The 23,855-nt window shown below is 31.8% G+C and overlaps 1 protein-coding gene across 1 annotated transcript; it reads right to left on the bottom strand.

The window, feature by feature from the left end:
* Window positions 1-5,396: 5,396 nt before the first annotated feature.
* LOC124370574 (MFS-type transporter clz9-like) lies at window positions 5,397-6,872 on the bottom strand. Its single transcript, XM_046828867.1, has one exon. The coding sequence runs from the start codon at window positions 6,870-6,872 to the stop codon at window positions 5,397-5,399; it is 1,476 nt and encodes a 491-aa protein (XP_046684823.1).
* Between the last annotated feature and the right edge of the window lie 16,983 nt (window positions 6,873-23,855).

The following is a 23,855-nucleotide window of genomic DNA, read 5'->3' as shown; positions in this document are numbered from 1 at the left end:
CTAAGAAGCCCTCTCTAACACTTAACCTGGGGACCAACGGCTTAAAGGTGACTTCCGAACCACCACCAATGGCCGGGCAGGCGGGCCGCTTGCAAGGACAGGATCGCTCAGCGGTCACCTGTCCAAGCAGCAGCCACGCTCGGCGTTGCTTGATCTGGTTATCTCGCGAAAATAATAATGGTAATAATGGTGGCAATGAGTAAATCGCAAAATAAAATATATAAACTAAATAAGAACATTCATACAACATTTTATCGTGTGACAGTAAGACATAAAATTACATTCTGTCGAGTTCTTCAATACTAGGTTTATTTTAACAAATGGTTTGAAATACTAATAAAAATACTCTCATAATATTATCATTGTAATTTTAAAAGCCTGCGGTTCAGAGCTCAATTATGAAATGTATTTACTGCGCATATAGAGTGTAATAGCTGTGTACAGATATGAACCTGTATATAGAATAGTAAGAGAGTATAAATATCCATATATATGTTGATAAATATGTATTAAGGAAAACAATTTTTAATTTAGTAATAATAGTAAATTGTGTAAAGTAATTAAGTTATAAATAAGATTTACCCAAATGTAATATATTTATGTGAGACAAACAAACGACTGACCTCGTTAGGAGAATGTTAATGTTGAACTCTCAAGTGTACACTGACAAATTACAGTAATATTTAAGGTACAGCAATAACATCGAGTTGAGAATATCAAGTAGCGAGTTGTAACAACCAGAGTTGCTGGTGAATCCTTGTTGATTACGATAATGGGATTAATCAACCCCACTCACTGCAAATACATGAACAATGCCATGGGATTAGATTAGTGTGGTTGTGTACTGATTGGCAACCATCCTATTATTATAGTCAATTTCATTTAAAGTCTTGATGCTAGTAAATCAAAATAAATAATAAACACAAAATAACAATATAAACAAAAATCCTAAATCGCAAATAAGTACAAAAATGTTACATTATAATTGGTATGGGAGTTCATTAGGGAAATAGTATTCGGAGTACGTGGGGTATTTGGATTTAATAACTTTTCGGTAATTCTGATTGATCTTAATCTTTTTAAATTTTCTTTGAGACAAAGAAACACTTGAATTATTTCTTAAAAGTCATAGCAATTACTGCTAAAGTTCCTTGGGTATGATATATCTGATATTTTAAATAATATTTCAATTTTTGGAGTGCCGATGGCCGAGCGATCAAAGACGTTGGACTTTGGGTCTGAGTGAGAGATAGCGCAGGTTCAAATCCTGTCTGTGGCCGTTGCAATTTTTATCAGTACCATCGACCTTTTACTGTATCGACCCATGAAGACGGACAGAGTAAGGCATAAAAGGGGATCGGCCTCTCCTTAAAAAAAAATATTGTCTAAAAATTTAATTCGTGTACTTTCCCCAAAAGTTTCCAAGATAAATAAATGCTGATTTGAGAAAGACAGTGAAAATTGGTAAATGACAAAAAGGGCCGGCAGGCTTGTACAGATGATTTCAAAACTATTTGAAACTTATTTATATATATATATATATATATATATATATATATATATATATATATATTTAATAAAAGGTCCGTTTTTTTAAACACAGATCTCATGCTATGACGGCCAGACACATGGCAGGTTTGCGGTGTGGGTAAATAGTCGATCGCGCATTGGTGTAGAAAGCCAAAGATATCGACTGATACCCACAAATATCGCCTAACGGCTTCAGCTTTATCATTTCTCTGTTTGATTCTTGAATTTGAATTTCGGACTTTTAAATTTTGATGCGTTTCACCCACAACACTTTTGGCAATTGGCAATGGGAAATTACTTCTAGGTTTCAAAGTAGCCGCATATTATTTTGAATTACCTCTCAATTGAATTGCCAGCTCCAGACCCATGTCATCTATGAATCGACGATCCGTGTATTTGAAAAGAATAACACCAGCTTGTAGAAATAAGTCTGGAGCTGATAACGAGGAAGGATGCCTGCATTGGTCTCAAAACTTATACTTCTAGAGGCAGGACCCACCTTATATTGTACAAGCACACTACATAGTTTTTCCGAGAAATCTACAGGGGATTATTCTTTGAGATTCATCGTTACACACGGAAGCATTAGAGCTGGTCCAATTGGAAGAATACTAAATAATAAGTATTAATTGATATTTTTTCCGGTATGTTAGGCTTTGCAGAAAAGTCGCCTATTTTTAGTATAATTCATAACCCTTTGAAGTTTTGTTCATTTATTCTTATAGATGATTTCGTAGAATGGTAATATTATGTTTAATGTTTTGATTGTTGTTTTGAACTGTTTTACTAACATAATTTTGATTTAACTTAAGGTTTACAGTGTAAATTAAAATCGAAAACAATTTATGTTTAAATATTATCTTAATAATATTATAAAAGCGAAAATTCCTTTGTTTTGTTTTCACGCATAAACTACTTAAACGATTTTACTAAAATTTTACATACCTATTTTTACAGTTCCTGGTATGAATATAAGCCTATTTTTATTTCTAAAATTCCCCCGCATTACGCCCCACCGGTCTTTAAAGTAGCGAAAATGCCGACCAGGTCTCGAAAGTTGTGTAATATTAAATGAATGCGCCTGCCAAATGCTACCAAATTTTATGTGCAAACATTGTTTGTTATGTTAAAATTGATTATACTGCATTTATAGTCGTCTAAACAATAACCATAAGTTTCCATCCAGTTTTGTATTTCAGCGATTAATTATATACTAATAATCTACCTAATAAAATGTCCTAAAACATAACAACGACATAATGTAACTCCAAAAAGTGCCTCTGAAGCATTCGACAAGAACTATGATAATTTAAATTTCGCTGGACTGTTATTTTGAACAAATGTACTAATTCGATCTCTAAATGTTCTTAAATATTAAAAAACTGGTATTATAAATTTACAGACTAATATACAAACCGTAAAAGCTCTCTTTTGACAGAGAAGTGGGTATCTCTGATCTGTGATATATATTTTCTTGATCAGGAAATAAAACAAAACCAACTATGGAACAAGACATACTAAGAATAAAATAAATTTTAACGGTCCTAATTATTAACTCTTTAGCTTATTTTTCTTATTTGTATAATTTTAAGTATAATCTTTTGCGTATATAATACATAAGCTATGAAACCCTTTATATTTTTGCACATAATTGATCAAAGAATAAAAATGTTGATAAACGTTGTCATAAGCGTTTAAATTTCAAATGAAACTATATGTGATATTTTAAAATTATTATATATCTATAATATATTAACGTTGACGTTAGAAACAAACTACAGAAACCTACATAACGACACAGCTCTTTGTAAACCTACTTTAGATTTGTCGCTTTATGTGTTTCTTCACATCACATGTACAAAGCGCCTCCAGAGAGTGCCAAGCAGAGAGTGTAAACAAGCTGTTTCTTGAATTTTCTAGATACATGAAAGACATTATTATATCTTGGAAAATTTACTCTGCCTTACATGATTTTCTACACTTTCAATGTTTAGTTGCAACATGCCTCAAATACATTACTACCATTATCAGTTATCAGTATTACTAGTATAAGTTAGCAGTATTAGTTAAAAATATTCAAATTAAAGAAAATTGTGAATTGTAAAATGGAATTAGTCTGATTGTTACTTTGTACTGTTCTTTTGTGGTTACCCAAAACTTTTATACAGCTGACCGAGTTTTTCTGTTCGCTGGTTAATGAAAACTTTAGTTTTTGACTAAGGGATCTCTTCTATTTAAATTTCTATTTAATAATGATTTAGTAAACACATATGTAATTATAAAGCGTGGAATAGAAAAGGTTTTTTTTTAAATTCTAAGATATGTATTATAAATTGATAACAAAACCTTTTCTTAACTTACTATATTTATATTTAAACTTATATGTTTTAAATTTATAATATTATACTGAACAACGATTAAAAAGATTGTACTAATCTATTAAGACTCGTATTAAACATATAATACAAAAGACTGTGATATTGTTCATACGGGAGCATAAACCATTTACTTTCAGTAATAACATTTAAGTAAATTTTATAAATGTAAGAACGTTCAGCCTTATCTACTTACATTAGCTATAATATATTTCTCTCTGGTTTCAATACACGTTTGAAAACTCAGTTACATAGTGTAATAACAACAAGAGAGTTTGTTTCATATTAACAATCCAATCTAGTGTTTAATAAACACGCCTCTGTTATTCTGCGGCATACAAAGTAATTCTGAATTCGTATTACCTGAGCCTTAGCGATGCCTACTACTCGAGGTGCTTACATTTTTATTTTTTGTCTGTTTGCACGAAATCTCAAAAATGGTCTAAAAGTTTGCACGAAGCTTCATTTCAATATGAGAAACACTGAGTATAATGATAGTGCATCTCACTCCATGGAGTATGGCTGAGAGTTAGAGCCATTAAACTCATTTTTACATTGGTTTTCCATGGTGGCAGTGAGGAAATAGCAGAATAAATAAATGTATATACAATCTTAGTACACCCAATAGAGATTTTAACATGTATCATATTAACATCTTAGCCTAGCTATCCTAACGCATACAATATCATTTTGTACTGATTGGTTTGATCATTTGAATAATTCCATTAATCCCAACTTAAAGAATATAGGGGAGAGTCCGCTGGTATCGGCCACCTTAGCGTTTTTCAAAATTAATAACTTAATATTTATGTTATCTACTTTTTTTAATGTTTTATAAAACTTTTACTTGTTACTTAAATAACACATAACGGGATTTTTACCAATACAATAAATATAAAACTGGCAATTCATTTTCATAGATCTTGTATTTCCTATGATTTAAAATGCGTCTGGTGGTATCGGACATTGGTTGTCTGGTGGTATCGGACGAGGATTCTTTAAGAATGCACACATGAAATAATTTTTTAAACACATTTTATTACATAATCTGTATCTTGCATGAAAATTAAGAAAAATTACAGAAATTAGACTGCCTAATTTTGGCTAACAAAAGAGTAAACAGAATAATGAATGTTCATTTCTTATTCTTACATGTGTCACATATGTAAAATAGGTCACTTCCCTCAAGATCAGCGCAGTTTTCGTGAGCCCATCCTTTGCAAGTACTGCACTGAATCCAGTCTTCATTGAAATTTTCACCACAAATAATGCAGTTTGTGTCACTGTTTCTGTTGTCGTTCCTAGAGACCCCATCAAAATTTAAAGTTCGCTTGGTTGACACAACTTTTGGCGTTTCTTCAAGAACTCTACCTTTCTTTACAATATTTCTTCCGATCAGTAGTCGTTTTCCTTTTTTGTTTTTATCGTTTAAAATAATTTTTTCTTCCCTTTTCCTTTTCCTCTCTTTTGCTTGCATCTTTTTTTCTTCGACTAATGCTCGGCGTGTTTCAATTGAGACTTGTAAGGTGTTGAGGTAAGAATTTCACTTTTTTCAGCTCTTCCTTTTCTAATCTTAAACTTTGAATTTGAGCTGCTGGGGAGAGGTGAGATAGCTTCCAAGACATTAGGTGACTTGGCTGATGTGCCAGGAACAGTTAAATCTAGAAAACTAGACTGTTCGGGTTGGCACAAGGATTTTGATGTTTCTGGTCCGGAAGCATTCTCTGGTTGGCTATCCGTATCCATCTGAGAGAACAATGAAGCCTGAAAATCCAGATCGGTAAATATGTTAGGGTTTAATGGACTTATTCCTGTACAGGCAAACCCTGATTTTGCCAGTTCCATTCGGCATATTTTCAAGAACGCTTCATTTACTAAGCCAGCAATGTCTTTGAGAGCTATTTTCATCAAAGGATACCTTCTCATCCACAAAGAACATGCTTCGTTATATGCATTTTTGAATGGCTTCATGATGGCCCTGTCTAACGGTTGCATTTTGTGTGATGTGTGTGGAGGAAGGCTAATCATGTGAATATGATGTTCTTTAGCAAATACAATGACATCTAAATCTTTGTGGCTACCATGGCCATCTACAATTAACAGGACAGGACTTTTCTCATCTGATTTGACTCGTTCCTGAAATAAGGTTAACCATTTCAAGAACCCATCCTTAGTTATCCAGCCATTTGGTTGTCCATCAAAAATACTACCTAGTGGAGCATCCTTCTTAAGCTCAACATCAATTCTTTGTCTTGGCAATACAAATAATGGGGGAATAAATTGATCGCCAGTTGCATTGATACACAGTAAGATTGTGACATTCCGACCTCTTTCCGCAGTTGTCAATTTACCTACTTGTTTTTTTCCTTTAGACGAAATAACTTTAAGACTGCTTGTATGTACAACAGAAACGCCAGTTTCGTCGGCGTTAAATATTCTGGACGGTGGGAAAGTATATTTAGTCATCAATTCAGTTAGCTTGTCAAAAAATCTTGACACTTGTTCCTTGTTAAAACCTACAGCACGTTGTAAGCTTGTAGATTGAGCTGTTCTTAAGCTTAAATCTTCATATTTAGTCATAAAATCGTAATAAAATGCTTTCCTTGCCATTTTTGTAGATTTGTTGAAACGATGCTTGACTTTTAAAACTTCGGCAAACTGATACGCAAGTTTCATAAATTCAGTTCTGTTAAGTGGCATGAGCTGGGCATCTAATTTTTTACAATGTTCATACAACATACGCTCTTGTTCTTCATTAAAAGTACGCTGAAAAGTACCTTTATTATCTGTATTAGGTTTTAGTACGGCTTCCTGTCCACGTTTTAAGTTTTTGAGTCTATCTGACAAAGAACTTTTGGGAACACAGTATCTTTGACTAGACTCTCTAATTGATTTTTCTCCCTTTAACACGCTCTGCACAACAGCTTTCATGCTTTCTTCAGTCCACTTACCCCGTATCTTCCCCATTGCACCCGTGAAATGATACATAAGATGTATTGGCATTATCAAGAAAACGTTTTAGTGTCCGATACCACCGGAATATAGTGTGTCCGATACCACCAGAATGGCATGGTTACAAAAAACGACGATATACCTAACCTTGTTTAAAATAGATCTTTAAGCTACTTGTAGTTTGAATAAGTAATAGACAATAGTTGTAATTAATATATGTGATAGAAGATATACTTACATTCGTAAGTGGTACAGATGTGTAAAGTTAACTCGATACAGCGCCCACTGACCTCACTTACACTTAAAATGAAATAACTCACAGACACCGAACAGAAACCATTCAAGATGGCGAGCAGACTGGTTCCTCCTCTAGAGGAATGCACAACACTATTGACAAGTGCTGAACTCACGCGGCAATTATGAGAATCACAAACTGTCCGATACCACCGTATGTCCGATACCAGCGGACTCTCCCCTAAAAAAGTATGACAAGATAACTCGAGAAAGAATTAATAATTGAAGTATAGTCACTCAGAAGGCTGACGCAACGTCTCGTTTTTCTGCAGGGAAAGAAAATATTTCTTTCCCGTACGATTGGCGGTCTGTCCGGAGGACATCTGCATGCTACTAAAGAAAGCCTGTTACATGGTGCGGCTTACGCCGACCTTGCGGAGAAATATATCTGGTTTAATTTTCTATCCTCTCTCGAATGGACGAGGACTTGGGATTAATGAGTTTGGATTGTTGGCCAATTGTTTAATGCACTTTCCTTCTGCACTTGATGAAAACTTACCAACTTTGATTGCTTGTATTTGACTTACTGTTGAGAAAAGCAGACAGTGAATGAATTCTCTTGGTGTGAATGAATATTTAACACTTAGTAACTGCGGCACTGTCAGACAATATGTCATGAATGTACACAACAACCCGCCCAGAAATGTGAGAATCGAAAGATTTTAAAATCTCTAGCTATTACATATTCGAGTTGGTTTACAAACACAATCAGCCAATAAAATCAAAGTAAATATTTCCATTTTTGTTTTAGACTGCCAACAAACTAGCTTTCTTTAAATTTCATGGATAATATTGTTAGTAATAGAACAACAATCAAAGATCACCCACATTACTCACTTGTCTGTAATTTATACATGTAGATTTAAATTAACTGCGGAATAATCTTTATGACTGGAATTTCAAATTTAATTGCTGCATCCGGAGTAATACACCTCAGTACGGTTTATTTAAACATTTATATTTTTTTACACCAAATTAATGAAAACTACGTTACGCAATTGAATTAGTAAAGCAGTTGTTTCAAAGATTTCTTTTCTATACAAAAACTTGCTGCATTTCATAATTCAAGACCCCTTAATATTCTTTGTGGTATCGTTCCTTTCAGAATTTTTACGATTATTTAAGTACCCTGTATTGTTATTGTTTGCCTAAAAGCGTTATTATCGTGCCTCATAATGATTTTATATCTATTTTAAAATTTCGGAAAGTCAAGCAACTCTCATGTAAATTCTCCATAAAGAAATACAGACACAAATTGCCATGAATTCTATACCGCTTCACGGTAGCTATGAAAATAACTGATGCACGTTTTAATTAAAATTAGTTTATTAGACTTCAAGTACGAGGCGCTTAAGATGGATGAACTACTCGTGATGAAAGCAAATACGCTCATGTATGAAATATGTTAATCCAACCCGGACCTCGTTTACCACCTACTACTGATATTCATTACTAATTTACATTAAAACCACATATTTATTTACAATTATGGTGAATTTATAACAGCAAATAATTCATTTTCATAGCCAGAAATAATTTATATATTAATTTACAGGCAATCTAAAATGTTATTGACATATTTTGGTAATACTTAAATGTAAAGTTCAGATTGGTTAGAACATGATTCTTTTCACTTTATTCTGAAACGTTCTTGAATAATTACAGACAATAGGAATTACAGGATCAAGAACAATACAATCTTCTTGATCCTGGGGAACGGTGATTTGCTGATCATGCAGTAGCCTAACCCATGAGAGTAACTGAAAATGTATTTCATCATATTAATATTTCAAATGCGAAAGTTTGTGAATAATGTTGGATGTTTGGATGATTAATACTTAAACATAAAAAGTTTATTGGACAAATGTGGTCAAAATGTAGTCATCTACAGTACTTAGTTACCTAATTATAAAATAACACTCCCAATATACTGTAAAAAGCAAATTTAATGAACACTTATTTACTGGACATATGGAAAATAGCTGTACATATGTAGTTTTTGATAGCTGACTAAGTCAGTGAACACGACGTGCAATACAATATCCCAGTAGGCTTGTATTTCACAAGAATGAACATATCAGCTATCGTATCTATGTATCTTTTCACATAGATGGCAGCAGTGATGAATTCAAACCAATTACCTTATTCTGCATTGTAGAATATGGTTTCTTTTATCATTGTGGGGAGGCATACTTACACTTGCTAGAAGAAAAACAGGAGGGAACAGTTACTAGCATGATGAAACAAACCGTTCTCTCCTTTTCTACAATTTGAGGAGACAAGCAATAAATTTATTAACCCCGTAACCATTGAAAATAAAGTACATAAGGAAGTCCTTCAGTCACAAATCGCAATTTTATGGTAGAATCATAGAGGGCCATGGATCTATCTTGCACTGAGAAGTATATGATACTAATTACGTACATAAAAATATATAAAATTCCTAGCCTGAACTAAAGAATTATGAGGATAAAGCGTACTGAGTTTTGAAGACAAGGGCTCAACTGTACTGTATCAGGTTTGCAGGTATTTATACTTTCGGAGACAGTTCAAGGTCAGGGTTGGTAAGCCTGTTAAGCAAGCTACTCACAACGTCACTCTTCCTAGTTTACGTACTTTTGATGTGTTGTAGATTTTCAGTAACGTTGTCAATGTGAGGACTATTAATTATCAAGACATTATAAGTTTAAAACAACGGGCAGAGGTTTAGCTATCGTGTTAATAAACAGTTGACGTATAGTTTAACACAAATGTTTAACAAGGTTAAACCTAATTAGATTAGTATGCCCCGGGTACTTTTACGTGACAACGTTGCGCCGCACTTTATTAACTGATTAAACACTAGCGCTTCGTAAGCGTATTTGGCGGAGTCGGAATTTGTCTTGGATTTGTGAAACCTTTTATTCAGTGTTGACCATTTTAACATGTTATCTTTAGTTTTGTACTGTTATTAATTTATTGTTGTTTTCATCAAGTATTCAACTAATTACTTTTTTGTACTCAAGGGATTAGACGCTTCCTTGGATGATACATATTAAAAAGTAGGTGTCACCAAGTCATGCCGTGTTTTTACAAAACAACAGACTTTTTTGAGGTAATATAATCTACCGCTTTGTATGAAACATAAGCAAAGGGCGGTTTTCGTTACAAAGAACCTAATGTCTTTCTTTGAGTTAATAATCAAAGGGTGAACTCTCTAATCGACAAATTACGTAATATTTGTATAATGGTTATTACAGGAAGCTGAGAATATCTGAATTTCTTACACTATTGAATCCCCTGTTGTTTGCCTCAGTACTAACACTTGTAACTTAAAGGAATTAATTAATTATCCAAAGAGATTAGATCTGGATATTTGAAGACAATGATTAATTAATCTCAGTGTATTAATAATTCTTTAAAAATAAGTTCTAACTTATATGTATACAATTAACTTACCATGAACAATCATTGTCTTAGTTATTAAACATACTACTTTCACAGTTGTTTTTAAAATAATGACAATTTTTTATCGTGTTAGTTCCACAAGAGATGAATCTTATCAATTGAGAAACAGAAAAGACGATAGCTTGGACTGCCATCTATGGAGTGTGAAGTCCATACAGCTCAGGTATAAATGTATAGTATTTACCACAGTAATATTTGAACGATAATAGTCCAAGTTAAGTAAGTAGGTATTGCAAGCGCAATAACATTTTTCAATTCCATAATAGAGTATTTCGATGAAGCTCGCAATATTGTATGCTATTGTGCTAGATGCAGTATTACACAGTTACAGTATCAGTGTAGTGGCAGCAGCCGATAAGCTGGATTACGTGAATGATTAACAGCTTTTCTACAAATACAATCAGGTGACCAATATTGTGTACCATGCGCTGATCGTTCTGCTCCAGTACTGCTGTTTTATCAAAACCCATACATGCAGCTATGATTTAAAAAAGCATTTACGCTCTCTTTAATTATGAAACTGATCTAAAATTGTAATTCCTTAGAGGCTTTTCAATAGCACCATTCTTTTGGTAATTCAAAATACTCTTTCTGCCTTTAATAAAACTATGAGTGAAAAGTAAAAGACTCCTATTAGACAAAATAGGAGAGTGAGTGGATGGAAGGAATCAAATAAAAATAAACATTTGAACGAATTTTCAAGCAAAAATTCTACACGGAAAATGCTTTGTACGGCAACAATAGTTGTAAAAGATTAAGAAGTAACTGAAAGCTTTAGAATTTAAATATTTGCCATGTTATATCCTATACTAAAGTGTTAAGAAAAATAACAAAGAATTAAAAAATTATACTATATATTTTTGTAAAATCACTAATATTTTATTAAGTTTTTTACTGAACTATTACTTGAGTAGCGTAAGGTCTTGAACAGTATAAACAATTTCGTTTTAATACATTTTGACTAAGTAAATGTTTTGACACGTTAATAAGTTGAGTTGTACATGATCAATAATACACCGATATTCCTTAATTAAAATGGTGTGTTATTCCTGTATAGCCTACATTAAGCTGAGTAAAAATTACGTAGATTTATTTCAAAGTAAATGGACTGAAAATATCTGATTTTACAAAATCTATGCCTTTTATTGAATTTATAACATTAAACTACCTCATAAAGAAACACTTAAAAACCAGATTTTCTTTTAAATTTATCAGTTGTACTTTTTAGTGTTTTTTTTTAAGATGTCCGTATTATTCGGAGCAATAAAATATTAAACTATACAATTATTTCCTACCTTTAGGTTTTGAAATATCTCTAATCGTCCTTGGACATTTTATGTTAGGACCAGATCAATTTTAGCTAATCTCATAATGAATATCTGAAGGGTATTTAGAATAAATTTACAAAGTATTAGTACAATTTTTAGAATAGATCAAATGAAGGCAGAATCATACACTCAAACCAAAAGTGCAATTCTACAAGACACCTGATAAAAATGTAACTTACTTTTAAAAATCCTTGTTTATTCTATTTATTTATCTCCCAAGACCGTTTTCAATGTTAAAATATCACTCCACTTCACCTGTTTATAGGTGTCTCTGATTTCTAAACGATGTAAAAGGTTCGTTTTGAGCTTCTTCTTCGCCAACTTTCTTTGGATCTCTTTAGACAAACATGACTCCAGATTTCAGGAGTCGAGTCTGAGACAGCGTTAGATACCAGACGCTGAGATAAAGTATAGCAAAATAGAACTCAACTGAACTTTCAAAATACATTCACCCATTGTATAAAAGCACATATGAATGTGTAACAGGTAAACTGTTGGTGTCAATGAATATTTGGTGACACAGAATGTGGGTTAACGGCAATCAAATATGAGCAACCATTGATCACACCGCAGCTCACCGACCGACTTGGCAACTGTTGTATTTATTTACGATCTGCTGAATTAATACATGTATTTGAAACTGAAAGCGGTGGAAAAGTTAGGGTTTGCAACTGATTTGAAACTGTCTATGCAAGGCCAAACCAAGAAAATTCACATATATATCAAGTGGTATAAGGATGACAACAAATATATACAGTCCAACTTAGAGTCTATCTTTAAGTCAAACTTCGAGTCCTAGAATGATTTTACTTTGATCCAATTTTCCTTTTCCGCGCAATGTCGAGTCAAGATGCTGACGCCGCTTGTTTACTCTGAATCAACGTGAACTGAAGTTATTTTATTAAATAAAGTTTTCATAAGTGATTAAGTTCGTAGGGAAAATTCCTAAACAAAAATTGTAACCATGGAACCACAAGTCCCCCGCCCTTACGGATACAATTTTAATACGTTATTTCTCTCGCGGGCTCTACACTCATCCTAAAGTAAAAAATCGATTTCAAAAAAGATTTTCACTTTTTTTGACCCCAAAATTTCAATCAATTGCCAAATTTCTTTAAAATAAACAATAAAAACTGCAAACAGTTTTTGGCTTAAGTTAAAAAATGGTTACTGACTAAAGATGACGTAACTTAATTATTTACGATTTTATCGTAAGCTGCAAATAAAAACAGGTAGAATAGATATAGATATAGAATAGATAGAAACAGGTATAATTAGATTGTGTTATTTTCTACACTTTAATTTTTATTTAAAATAGAGTATCTTTTTGCACTTAGAAGTGGTTGATGAAACAATTCTGTGGTGTAATACTTTAATTTAATTTTACTTTTATAATTTTTTTAAGTATATATTATTTTTGTATAAAGAGTTATTTTTTTCAAGCATAGATTGCGAGTGCTGTGGTGTCGACCAGGTACACGAGAAGATAATTATGTAGACTGACTGTCAGTGTAAAACACATAGTTAAGATATCTTTGCACTAGCCATCGCTACTTGTTCAGATGGCTAGTATTTCTACAATTTCATTTATTGTAAAATTGTACAAAGTTTGGAATAAAATATTTCTTATTCTCTATTTGGGCAGCAATGTGGCAAGTTATAATTTTGTTTCAACATAAAAAAGTGGTGCTTGTAGGTTTTGTTTGCAATAATTAAGTATAAATAAACTTTATAATACCAAATATTTATTACTTAGCCAGATATCTCCATCCTCATGTGTTCGTCCATTCGGTGTGTGTGTATGTATACATATATATATATTGTAAGCGCGTCTAAGATCTTCAATAAATAAATATATAAATATTATGAAGAGCTTACACAAACCAGGAGTGCCAAACTTATCACAGTTGAGACATCAGTTTAGCACTCCTGGCTTGTGCAAGCGTATCTTTAAAGTGTTCGTGATCGCTTATGCGTTGACGGCTTTTGTTAGAAAAAGTACCGTTGAATTAATTATGAAAATTGAAAATATTTTGGTATATTGTAAAATTGTTTAATTTGTGTTAAATATCTGAAGCCTATGAAAAGACAAAATGTTTGCTGGTCACAGCTTGTGCCCCCGTACCGTTAAAGTAGTTGTACTCGCTTATGACTTGACGGATTCCGATGAAACAAGTACCGTTAAAAGTTGTAATTAAATAGTTGGTGTCTAGTATATTTCTTATAATTATACAAATTCTTTTATTATTTGACAACAAATTTTCAACGGACGCAATAAAATGAAAAAATACAATTATTGTTTTCTATTTCCTTTTACCTTTTAAAACTTATCTGCCAGATTTGTTTTCTTTACCTTTACTAGTTTTTTACTTTATAAAATACACAATGGTGGTTAACGGCTCAACGAAGTAGAAATAGAATAAAAGTTGTTATTCATTTTTAGTTTAGAATCACACATAAAAATGCACAGTCAGCCTAACCTTTTTGATACACCATTTATATATATATATATATATATATATATATATATATATATATATATATATATATATATATATATATATATATATATATATATATATATATATACTTTTTTATATATATTATCTACATATATGTATATATATATATATATAAATAAATAAATTAGCTAATTATATAATGATAAGTTTCAAATATGATTGAGCCAGACAGTAATTTTCCCTTTTGTCAATTAGACACTGTGTATAAGACACAAACACAATATTGACCGAGCCAGGCGGTAATTTTCGCTTTTGCCAAATGAACACTACGATTAGGCTAAAACACAAACACAATATTGACCGAGCCAGACGGTAATTTTTGCTTTTGCCAAATGAACACTACGATTAGGCTAAAACACAAACACAATATTGACCGAGCCAGACGGTAATTTTTGCTTTTGCCAAATGAACACTACGATTAGGCTAAAACACAAACACAATATTGACCGAGCCAGACGGTAATTTTTGCTTTTGCCAAATGAACACTGCGATTAGGCTAAAACACAAACACAATATTGACCGAGCCAGACGGTAATTTTTGCTTTTGCCAAATGAACACTACGATTAGGCTAAAACACAAACACAATATTGACCGAGCCAGACGGTAATTTTCGCTTTTGCCAAATTGATACTACGAATAAGACACAAATACCATATTGACCGAGACAGCGGTAATTTGAGCTTTTGTCTAACGGTCACTGTGTATAAGACACAAACACGATATTGACTGAGCCATACGGTAACTTTTGTCTTTGACAAATGGGACACTGTAAATTAGTTTGTATGCCGAGTTTGCAATCATAGGTTAAGCTCAAGTATTTTTAATTCGACTTGTACTTATTGTGGGAGTATAAGTGAATCACTTAAGAGAAACACTGGTCTTGTGAATAAAAATGTTGACAATAATAAAATTGTATATTAAATAATTAATAAAAAAACTGAGTACTAATATATTAAAAAATGAATCATGTTTTTAGAAAAGGCAAAATTTCATATATTAGTAGGATTTAAAATAGAAAAATTGTAGGATTTCGGGGGCCATAATCATCTCATGAAACAATCGAACATCGGCGTGACTTTCCCTAAGCAATGTTTTATGTGGACTCTTGTATGTCAGCGTTGTCAGACTGGATTCTTTTAACTGGATGTAATTCCATCGTATAGTAAGTGCTGTTGACGTGCTGCACCGAATCTTCGTCTTCCAAACAGGTCCAATCTCATGGCTTTGAAGAACATTACACTACTTAATTAGATTTTTTTGTACGATACATGTAAAAAACCGTTTTTACTGTAAGTCAATCAGCGTTTACCTTTAAGACATAATGGAAGAATTTATGTACCAGCATTTTCTTACACCCGACACGCTGGAATGTACTTGGGCAGAAACTGGATTATCGCTTAGACTTACAGACGCAAGACAATGGAAGTGCTCATATTGATGGGGATGTTATAAATATACAAAAAACTTAAGAACTTCCATCTACAGAAAATATTATTATATAAGTATTTATTTTATTAAATGCTGGTCAAATAACATTTATTTAACATTAAGGGAGCTCTACCCACTCAAACAGTTATTCTCCGCAATAGACAAGACCTTTCGATCTATCCTCCCACTATGATATATCGAAATGTGTGTTCAGTGATGTGCCACTTACATCAATAGGGTATCCAAGGTATAATAAAACGTTCGCTTGTGTTGTATCCAGCGTAGGTAAGTTCAACTAGAATGTGTAAAAAATCCACAATTTTAGCCTTCTAGGAAACTATTAATAATTGTTCAATTTCAGATTTTAAAATAACACGAAGTTACGTTTCTTAAACTTTCCATATATTTTTGGTTGAATTCATAGCCGTTTCATGATACGCTGTATGAAATATCGGCATTTTTATGCATATCCAAAAAAGAAAAAGTTAACTTTTAGGTCTTTTCCTGGCATAAAAAATAATTTGATATTATAGACCCGTTAAAAATAACTCGTTAATACAAAGCAAAAACAAAACACTTTGTTTTACATTTATTAACTAATTAATACCCAATATTTTCAAAACTGATAGGTTAATAAAACACGATATTGCTTCCAAGGCTTTTATTAAAAGCTGATACTTATTCTTTGTGATTTAATCAACGGAATTTAATTACAGTTTTACAGAGTCAAAGAAACAGCATGCGAAAAATTTCTTCTTTAATCGTAATTAAGATTTCTAGCCTGATGTATAGTAAATTCATTAAATGTGTATTATCTAGTAAATAATTAATTTCAATACCTTATTTCAACAAACATACGAGCAATAATTCATTATTTTTCATTATTTCGTTTATAATAATATTGTGTTTTTATGTTTTTAGACAATAAAAAAATAATGACGGACACAGGTCACACGATTTTCAGTTTAACAGCTTTTCTACAATCACGTAGTCGTGGAGTTAAGGGAGATGGCTCATTTTAAATATAATTTATTATTAACAAGCAATAAAAAGCTTTTAAAATTCAATTAATACGACAAAATTTCAATAATGTGCAGGTTATTTTTTTGAACAACTCAAAAGTGTTCAAACTTATACATGTCTAGAATATTACAAATAAGGAAGTGAAAGTGGAGTTTAACTTAATTAAACTAATAATGCGCTGCCATTGGCGTAGTGTAGCGTGTACATCGGTTATCGCAAGATAATGGGATCAAGTAACGTCGAACATGGTTACTGCTTGGATGGGTGACCGCTGAGCGATCCTGTCCTTGGTGGTAGTTCGGAAGTCACCTCTCTAAACCGTTGGTCCCAAGACTTAAGTGTTAGAGAAGGCTTCTTAGCCCTAACTTCGCATGTTAAATAAGACATCTTTAATTTACTTTTAAAAGCTTAGAAAGCATTAACTGAAATACCATGAACTTTACGATAAAATTTCACATAATCTCGTTTTTATTAATATTTTAAACTCACTGGTGTAAAAATACTCAATGAAAAATGTATTAGAATATGTAAATATATGTATATATATATATATATATATATATATATATATATATATATATATATAGACGGTAAAAATAACACCTATACGGTAAAAAATATATAACTAGTACATGTTTACAGCTTTAAAATACGCCAGAATCATCCCTGGTACCTGAGAAGTTACCACCTTATGTTATTATCAAGGGACTCGTGTTCGAGTCCCGGTGTGTGAATCTAATTTCTGGGCACTAACCTCTCACCTTCTTCACTATAAAGTGTAGCGTGTACATGTAATATACTTGCTTCTAATATTAAGTATTAAATAGTGAATATTGCAAGGAAGGTTTATTACAAAAATACTTTAACTTTGTTTTGTTAACAGGCTTCATAAAAAAGTACGAAAGCATTGTATAAAAAAATGACTAATACACGATTATTTGTTTATTGTTCCTAGATGGAGTCAGCGAATATTCCAAAAAACGCTTTAATTGTATTTAGCTACAAAGCAAAAAAGGTCGTATTATTGAAAATTTTATTGGACTTATTAATACACATTGAAAATCTGATTTATTCCCATTAGACTTAGGTTCATTTTCATACTAGGCTTTATATTAGTAATAGAAATGATCTATATCGTAATAACAAAACATCGACCATTTACACAGAGGTGCATACATTCATCATTAGGAATAGTTTGGTCGCCAATGAAGAGGCTTATAACCAATAAAACCTCTTAGTAAAGTTATATGTGGATTATCTTGAGATAGCTTTCATAAAACGCAACCACATGAATGACGGAATCTCCTGGATTTTTGGTATTTTCTCCGTTCATCTCTCTAAAACCACCGTAGTCCTAAAATGTATATATTTGCATTGCCTTATTATGCAATATAACGCAAGTTTGTGAATATGGTAACTGCCACTAAGTACATACCTCCTTTATGGGATAGTTAGTATTGCCAGCAAAGACAATAGAAATAACGATTTTGATTATATTAAGATTTATTGTATAATCGTTATACGAGATTATATTAAAATTATTACCAAAGTTCGAGACTTAACAACACATGGCTTTCTTGTGTGTTAAAACCATAATAAACAAAGGTAAACAGGCATAAAGCCTTAAGCATTGCTGCATATTAAATTTGCAGTTATATATGCAGTATATAACAAGTTTTGTGTAAAACAATCAAGCAATTGCTGACTGGTACAATGGCACAGCGTTGTGATAATTTACTCCAGGGACCTTACAGGCCACACGTATCAGGGAATGCAGTAGATCTGAGTAATATGGTAGATCACAATCCTCAAAATGTGTTGTCTTATTTTTGTAATATACATCGATATATACCGACTTCCTGTCATCTATTGAAATCATACCTTCAATATAACAAAGAATAGTTAGGTTGTAGTAAAAAATTATTTTACGTTGTTTTTAGAGAATATTTATACAGCAGTATTTAGCTAAGGAATACTGTTTACACCTGGATTAGAAGTATTATACAACATTTTCATTGTCCCTGCAGATGACGTCAGAAACGATTTCAAAGAAAAGCTTTGTTGTGTGTATCGTTGAGGTGAATCCCTATTGTGGAACGAATTGTATAGAGTTTTTCACGGAAGTTTATATATTCGTATAATGATACGAAACCTGCAATGGCAGGTTTCTGCCTTTGTTTTGCTGATAGAAATTACCTAGATCTTAAGAAACTAGACTAAATACTATGAGCCAACCATCGCATCGGTGATACATTCATATATTATCATTACAAAACGTTTAGCTCACCAACATGTAGGCTTTGTAACTAAAAAAACATACTTGTTTTCCTTAAAGCGACTCAAGGTTTTAAAACATAGAAATGCCCGCCAGTTAACATATCCTATCAGGGTCTATATACTTTGGGTCTATTTCGTAACATACTTAATCTGTCATCACGGGAAAAAGTGCGAAGCCATAACAATAATCAGTAATATATGTAGAGTATAAGAAGTAATCATGCATGAATTAAAATTAAAGTTCGAATAAGTAGAGTAAAATTTAGCAAAGCTATTAATGGTTGCATATATTAAAAATTCCTAATGCTGTGGTAAGAACTATGATAGTGAGACTGTTGTGGAAACCCTTGTGGCTGGAAAATTTAATTTATGTCTGTCTGTCCACACGGTTTCTCGAAAACGAAGTGACTAACACTTGGGCTTATGAATGAAGCTTCCATTTTTTATATGAAGAAAACTGAGTAAATGTTCTACCATTGGGTTTGGCTGGGTGATTTAAAATATTTTTACATTGATTTTTAACCATGATTGACAACGGGCAATAACAGAATAAATAAATTGTTAACAAACTTAGTAAGTATATTCATTAGAGATTTGTAACAATAACAACAACATTAAAATGTAACATATTAACTCATGTAGCCTAACTACTCCAACACATCACACATAGTTTTATGGTGACTTGGTGGGTAGATTTTTACTATTTAAACACTGACATAAAATTTAAAGAACACACATATGAATTTGTGGCCAGATATCTCGACAAAGGTAGTATCTGTAGACTTGAAATAATACATGAAATTTAATTTTTACATATATAAGAATGAGTTGTATGACGTTGAATATCCAACCATGGAATGTGGCTGAGCATCATTGAAGCCTATCACTCAGTAGGCTGACACAGTTTCTCTTTATTTGGTCGGGGAAATAAAAATAATTTTGCCTTATGGGTGTTTGCCGTTTTATCTGTCAATAATTAAAAGTAAATATTATAATATAATATATAATATATACTTTTAAATTTTGCATTGAACCTCAGAAAAGACTGTTACACGTAAATTGGTGTGACGTACTCCTATTTTGATTATTGGAGGCAAAATTTAAAGAGGTTGTGACAACGTGCAGTCAGGGACGTGATGGTCCGCTGGGACGCGTTTTGGTGCAATCACGTCTCACTGTGTTTTCGGCGTCCTTTGCATTACTAAATATTTGCTTTGGTACAATGTATTTTATCTAACAAAATATTTTTAAAACGATAGTGTTGATTATATTTTAACTAATTAACCGATAAATTTATAATTTGTACGCTTATATATTTTGCTTCCAACCTAATAATTAACGAAGCAACAATACACAAAAAACTGTTATACTCTTGATTATTGATTAAATTTTAATACAACTTATGGTTCTATATTTGTTAAGGCACTTAGTAAAATTTGTATATATATATATATATATATATATATAGTTAGGGTTATTTAGCCCTCTCTAACCACTCAACCTCACAAAAATATATACAGTTTCATGAAGGAAAAATTTAGTTCTAAATAGGCAAATAATCTGTTTATAAACCTAGCCATTACAGTGATGAATGAAACAATTAAATAATTGCAGATATAGTTGGGAAACTATTAATATATTATATATATATATATATATAATATATATATATACTATATATATATATATATATATTAAATAGCCCTAACTCCGCCTCTTAAATAATTTCATACGTCATTTAATTTCATTTATATTTACTTCTTACGATTTATTTTACAATTTCCTCATCAGAATTATCATATCCCTTAGTATTTTTGATTTGTTGCATTAGAAAGTATTAATTTAGAAAGAATTTTTATTAATTTTAGTACGTTTGACATAGGATTTTGGTGAAATAAGCTATTATTTTATAAATATTATATTGTTTATTATACACAACCTTGTTTATTTTGTGGACAAAACAATGGATATATTTTTTCCCAGGGTATATAGTCATTAAGAATCAAATATATCTTGACAATAATACCTTAGACAACGAGTATAACGTTTCTAAAGTTTTGTCATTTATAACGATAACGATTCTTCTTTCTTTGTGCTATTTTTCTTCTTACAACTGAAACATTTTCAGCCTCATTTAACTTATGCAAGTGAACACTCAGACCACTTTAACTATTTCGTATATGTTTTAAAGAGTATTTTCTTCCAAAGTTTTGTTACCTACGTTAATCTCTTATTCGTGTATCTCAGGAATAGATTTAGTAAGTCTTAAAAGGTCTCTCCCAAAAATTAAATATGATATGTTTTTGTTTCAAATTGAGTACAATTAAGTTCTGATTCAGGATTTTATCTTTGAACTTAACGAAACTTTAGATTTATTTTGTTGCAAATACTTGGTGAAGACATTTTGTAACAATGTTGCTTTATATGAATTACAAAAACAATGCTTTAAACTTTTTTTAGCTATTCCATTATTTTATGAGAGACAAGAAATAGTGTATAAAAGTCAATAATTCCGAAAAAGATGTTGTTATTATTTGATTTTTCATACAGAGAGATTTCAAACAATAATAATGAGTGACTAAATATAAATCAATATTTGGCCAAAAAGCTGTTTAAATCTGTTTAACTTTTAAACATTACTTTAGACGAATTCTTGATTATTTCTTAAGTATCTCAAAAAACCTACCTACAGTTGAACTAAAGTAAACTTTCCAGTTTGTAAACGAGGGAAATAAATCAGCCCTTAAAGATTCACTAGTGGATCTATTCGCATCATACTGCTGAGATATCTTCAAATAAACTGATGTGCTTTTCTTTACAAGCCCACTGTAATTGAATATATTCGCAGTACATTTTTGTCACAACTTAATCATGGTCAGGAGGGATAGAATTATTTTCAGTTGACAAAATACTACTTTAAATGAGTTGGCTACACTGTAAACATACACAAAAAAAAGACTATTGGAGTATAGGCATCATTAACGCAGTGTGATGTTTTCCTGGTTTCAAAACAGCAATTTTTAAGAATCTTTTAGATGTTTTAGAAAAATCCCCTTGGAGAGATTATAATTGACGCGGACCTACAATTTGGTCTAAATTTGGGTAAATTTTAGGAAGACACTCTCTAGACCAACCAGCTGCTGCCCTGGTAAAGGGTTTATTAATTAGGCTTGGTATTGTTACTACCAAACTTTAGCAATGCTCGTCAAAATAAAATAACTAGTGTCTTTCAGAAAGGGCTGCTTACATTCTAATTTAATCCTTTTATACCAAGTGGCGTGTAAGAGGGTTACTGAGACTGCATACAAAATGTCAAGTTGATAAACTCGTTTCAATAGAATACATACGTAACGATAAGATATTTCAAAAAGCCATATGATCGTACATACTTGTATTACTCTTGGAATTTATCGTGTCATCGTGGTGTTCCATAACCAATGTAAAAATGTTCGCTAACGCTCAACTTACCCTATTCAATGACATGCACGATCATCAATATCAATGTTTCTTACATTACAATGAAGTCCATATGTCAGTTGGTTCTCAGGCCATGAAGTGAACAACAGGCAGGTAGAGTGGCAAACAGAAATGAGAGTTTTACACCTCCTCAAGTTTTATAAACTTTTATAACGCTCAGCCAAAATACTATAAGACGATAGCTTACTATCTATGTGAAAACAACATTTATTGTGGATATATTTGGGGATTCGGGATGTTATGACGAGGATTTAGGATGATTTGTTATGACGTACCTGTGTAAGGATTCATCAAGAGTGAACAACCCTCAGTGGGTAAAATCCAAACACTCTCTGGAAGACGATATTCGCGGCTTAAAGCAAATATGTATATATATATATATATATATATATATATATATATATATATATATATATATATATATATATATAGACAGAGAGAGAGAGAGAGAGAGAACGGCCCTTTAAGGGGGCAACTAAAATTCTAAATAGAGAAATGTTAAATATTTAACCTAAACTATTCCCCCATATTTAATAAATCCCTACTTGTATACTTCGTCACAGCCATGTTCTGTTTGCTTCTGAAAGGAATTTTCAACCAATTACTAGAAACATACTTTCCCAGAATCTTTCCCAAAACATTGGAGTTTATGTTTTATTATTTGTATTTATTTATTGATTAGATTTATTATCAGTTGGTTGAAATATATAGATTTATCTTACTCAAATGCAAATAAATCTACGTTTAAATAATGATTGACCGCACTTCTCCTTTAAAGACGAAGTGTAGCGCGGCGTCATCAATGATGATCTTTCTCGTTCTCTGTGGAATCAATTTCATTTCCCCAAAAGTTAAAAATATTTATGATGTGTTTATTTTTACGTACGGTACAATATATGTATTGATGTTGATATTAGTTTAGGTCATATTTTATGGTATAATAGACAGACTATGCTATGAAATGTAATGTACTGAAAATATTAAATTTATAGTGTGACAAGATAACTTGAAAAAAATTTCACCTGTAGCCTTTACACTTTGCATAATACTTCATTTCAACAAATTCTAGAAAAGTTATCTGTGTAAATTGAAATGTAATTTAACTAGACTGTGTATACAAAGCAATTAACATGTAAATGCTTAAAGCTCGCTTGTCCTGTTAGTAAACAGAATACTTTATGCTCTGAAATAACCCAGACGA

The sequence above is a fragment of the Homalodisca vitripennis genome, unplaced genomic scaffold (assembly GCF_021130785.1).
Source record: "Homalodisca vitripennis isolate AUS2020 unplaced genomic scaffold, UT_GWSS_2.1 ScUCBcl_334;HRSCAF=2093, whole genome shotgun sequence".
NCBI classification, from domain to species: domain Eukaryota; kingdom Metazoa; phylum Arthropoda; class Insecta; order Hemiptera; family Cicadellidae; genus Homalodisca; species Homalodisca vitripennis.
The sequence above is the reverse complement of the archived record's forward strand: the minus strand, read 5'-3'. Positions and strand labels throughout refer to the sequence as shown.